Consider the following 4045-nt stretch of genomic DNA (forward strand, 5'->3'; position numbering starts at 1 on the left):
GCGTGGCCCCCAGAATCAGTCTGAGTGTGCCCCTGTGGTGGCCGAGGCAGCGAGGCCTTGGGGATGCATGCCCTGTTTTGCCAGCTCCCACAAAGCCTGCACTTCCCAGGTTTTGGTCCTTGGCTCCTTTCTGCTACCTTGGCTTGCAGCGGCCCACAGATCTGAAGATATAAATCCCACTGCAGGCAGAAGACAGAACAAGATCTAGTGAGCCAGCCCTGTGCTGCCAGACAGATGGGTGGGCTGATAGGACACGGGGAGGTATTTAAAGTGCTCTGCTAAAAGAATCCACCAATGTAAAATTCAATGAAAATTCTGTATCACAAAAATATTTCTCTGGCTCAGAAAATACTTCCCAGACTTGTAATACAGACCAACACTAGCCAGCAAAAGCAACACAGTCAAACCACGAGGAAGGCTTGTGCTGTTTCATAAATACCTAAATCTTCAGCTACCAAAAATTTGGGTGGCTGAGGATATGTTAAAATGTGAAGGAAAATGAAAACAGGTGTTTCTATTCCAGCTGTTAATGTGTTGGGTGCCTAAGAAACCCAGGCGTCAATTGCATTTGCATAAACACCATAACCAAATAGTTGCACTGACACCTGACAAAACAGCGTCTGTGAATGTGAGCGTTACTCAGTTACTGAGTGCCAGCAGAAGATAGAGAATAATAGAGACCGTTTGCTTTGAAAAGGGATTTGCTGGTGTGATTACTCCTTGGTTATCAGCTGAGATTATGGACTGCCAGGAAACCCCTTAGGTTGCTGTTTGTAAATCACTGGATTTAGTGACCTCAGTAAGCCAGTTCTGTTTAGTTTTCAAACACTTTGGGAACTGCTCAATAAAATACGTCGGGCCCGACGCATGCACCATTAAGTCCTTTATTTTGCAAGTCTGGAAGGACACTGCCACCGAAGGGGGGCGCTTGCAGTGTGTACTGCGGTGAGAAGTACACCTAACCCAAAAGTGTACGCACACAGCATCTTGAGCTGTATTGTAGTCAGTTAGCTATTCAGCTACCAAAATAAACTCTTCCAAACACTTTGTTTCACTTGATCTTATCCTAATATTTGCCAGAGGTAAAGAATCTGAGAATTCGGATTCTGTGAATCTCCCTTCTTCTATTTGCAACAGTAGAATTGCGTCAAGTTGGCCCCAGTGTTTCCATTCCTCACTATTAACTTTGGAACTAGCATTAAATCTCATTAACCAGGACGCTTATTCTTCTGCCTGTTGCATTTGCTGTGATGAAGATGAGTCTTCTGTGTTTTGCCTGGAGCTCTGCTATATTAGTCTGTCATTTGAACTAGTCTAAAATAAATAAAAGAGGCAAATACTTAAGGAAAACAGAAATTGATTTCTTAAAAGCAAGAATCTTTGAACAGACCCGAGAAATTGGACACATAGGTGTAACTCTGCATCTTCAACTGCAGACCTGTGAGTTTAAATGTCTTGCATGCCAGACTCCTAGTAACAGTATCTTGTGGTTTTGCAGGATTTTATTTATGAGGGTTTTATGCAACTATAAGAATGTGCTACTATAAAAAGGTCCATATAGTGTTACAGACTGCTCTTCTAAGAGTTAGTAATTGTATTCTTACTTGCCTCAAACTACATAGTACTAATGGGATAGAAAAACAATTTGGATTTTTTACGATTTTCAGTTTACAATAGCATCCTTATTAAGCCCTTCTGTCACTAGCTATTACCTCTTATAGTACAAATTAAAGAGGAAAAGTTAGTGGCAGGCCAGCAGACAGTTGTCAGTAGAGATGCTGGTGGTAGTCGGCAGCTCTAGATAAGCATGAGGTTGTCTAATTCATAGCCATGGGATTAGTCTAATTCATAATCATAGTAATCATCATCTGTGTTCACTCCAATGCTGGAGGCCTCACTGGGTTTCATTTTCTTTCTGTCCTCTTTGCCTCGTTCTGTGGAAGACAGATTATCTTCACACTGCTGCAGAATCTTCTTGGAAGACATCCAACTCTCTCCTCGGCTTTCTGCTGGCGCCACACACTGCCCTCCTCTGACATCCGTCCCTTTGGCCATCAGTGCTCTCCTGGTTCTGAGAAGGTCACAGGTGCAGTTCCAAGGGTTTCCATCTAAATACAGATGACGAAGGCGGGGTAAATACTCTAAGACTTTGCGATCCAAGGCAGATATCTTGTTATTCCTTAAATTTAAAACCTGAAGCTGTTTCAAGTCCTTCAGCTCTTGTTCTCCAACATCCTCTATGTCATTTCCCTTTAGATCCAATCTAGCAAGGGTGTCTGGAAGTCTGAATGAAAACAAAACAACACAAAGGTGTTATGTTCATCATACTGATTCTGTTTGTGTAAGTGGTGTTTGGAGGTATTTGACCAGGCACATCTGACACATTAATATAAAACTATAATTAACAAAAAATGGAATTATGTTGTCCTGAAGTGTTCACATATATTTTTAAGTTATAGGAATACTGTCTGTGTGCACTTGAACTGTTTTCCCAAATACCTGCAGGTCAGTATTTGTTCAGCTGAAATGAATAGCAGTCCTGCTGCACTGTGCTATGAAGAAAGTTATCTGTTCAACTGAGTGTCAAGCATAAGAATGCATTTTGTACTTTTGATGCCATGAGTATGCCAACAACCATAGCACCATGAAAGATCAAAAGTTCAGAAAACATGGCAATGCTGCTCCTTCAAGTACTTCTATGCATAGTTTGTTTTAAAAGTTTTTTTAGTTCATGAGCTAGAATTTTCTCTCCATTTTGTTCTCCTGCTCCCATCAGAATCAAACTTATCACAGTGGCATCTGATGATACTCTATTTAAGAAATCAACAACAGGGAAAACAGAAGTGGTTTCTGATTTAGAAGAAAACAAAAAAAGCTGCTAACCTCTGGATATGATATTAAACTGGTCAGTACAATTCTTATTTTCATACGTCTTACAAATTTCTATGGTAAGACTATTCTATTTAAAAAGTTTCACTCACTTATGATTTCTGATTTCCTCCTGCTGTAGTTAGTAACAAGCTCTTAACAGAAAAGCCAGTTAATTGGCATGGAATATCTTTAATGAAATGGATTTGAAAGTACTTTAAATTAATTTTACTATAGTAGTATGCAAGGTGATGAAATTAAGACTCACAGTTAGAGATTTTAAGGAAGCTCATTCAGTGAAACTCTCAGGGAAATTATAGATAGTACTACTAAGAGCTATTTAGAATAGAACAGCAGTATACTACGACTGGTAAAGGTCGATGTGATAGCTTATATCAATGTAATGATATAAGATACCTTTGAAAATTACTAAGAGGTTACATTGTGACCCTCACTGGCTGTTTTTTGTGAAGCTGAGTTTGACCTCTTAGGCTGAAAGGTGGTTGCCATATCTGTGTAAATCTCACAACTCCAGTGGGACTATTTCAAGAGTAGGGCAGTTCTGTATTGTGCTGTATTTCCTGGGGAAAATGAGAATTTCATGTGTTGGTACTCCACAAAAGTCAATCTTACCAAATGCTTGTGACTGCATTAACTGTTTTGAAACCTAACCACAGGCGATGATTATAGTTGCCCAGTGTGATACTGTAATGTCAGAAGGGGACGCTGGGGCAAAACCCTAGTGTCACTGAAGTCAAAGGCAGTATCACCCGGGATGTTTATCCAGACTGACTACAGTCTAAAGCCTGACCAGCAAATCCTTAAGCCTGTGAAGGGTCTTACCTACTAGTGTTAGACTTTGACTTTATGGCTATATTCTTTGACTTCAGGCTGTGTTGATCTTGAGAAAATAATGGCACTGGAGTACATGATGCGTGATCCTGCTGCTGGCAGAGAAGCTGCAGTCACATCGGAGCTGACTGTGGCATCCATACTGTGCTGCTGCCACTCCAGGGAGTGTCATCAGACTCCTGCCTGCATTCTCACCACTCCCTGCAAGATTTTATGGAATATAGGCTCTTCTCTGTAAGTCCTGAAAATACTCGGACTTGTGGATTATTTTCTTCTCAGAAAAACAAAATAAAACAAAACAAAAGGAGCTTTCTTTCTCATTCCT

At 40.5% G+C, this 4045-nt stretch overlaps 1 protein-coding gene across 1 annotated transcript in view; it reads right to left on the reverse strand.

Moving 5' to 3' along the window:
* Positions 1-1836: 1836 nt before the first annotated feature.
* The window catches only part of LOC104411976 (asporin-like), a 10611-nt gene continuing 8402 nt past the window's right edge, over positions 1837-4045 (reverse strand). The window contains exon 4 of the mRNA XM_010022547.1: positions 1837-2284. Within this exon, the coding sequence (XP_010020849.1) occupies positions 1837-2284 (448 nt within the window). The remainder of the gene's footprint in view (positions 2285-4045) is intronic.

Source organism: Nestor notabilis, unplaced genomic scaffold, assembly GCF_000696875.1.
Source record: "Nestor notabilis isolate BGI_N333 unplaced genomic scaffold, ASM69687v1 scaffold20349, whole genome shotgun sequence".
In the NCBI taxonomy this organism is placed as follows: Eukaryota; Metazoa; Chordata; class Aves; order Psittaciformes; family Psittacidae; genus Nestor; species Nestor notabilis.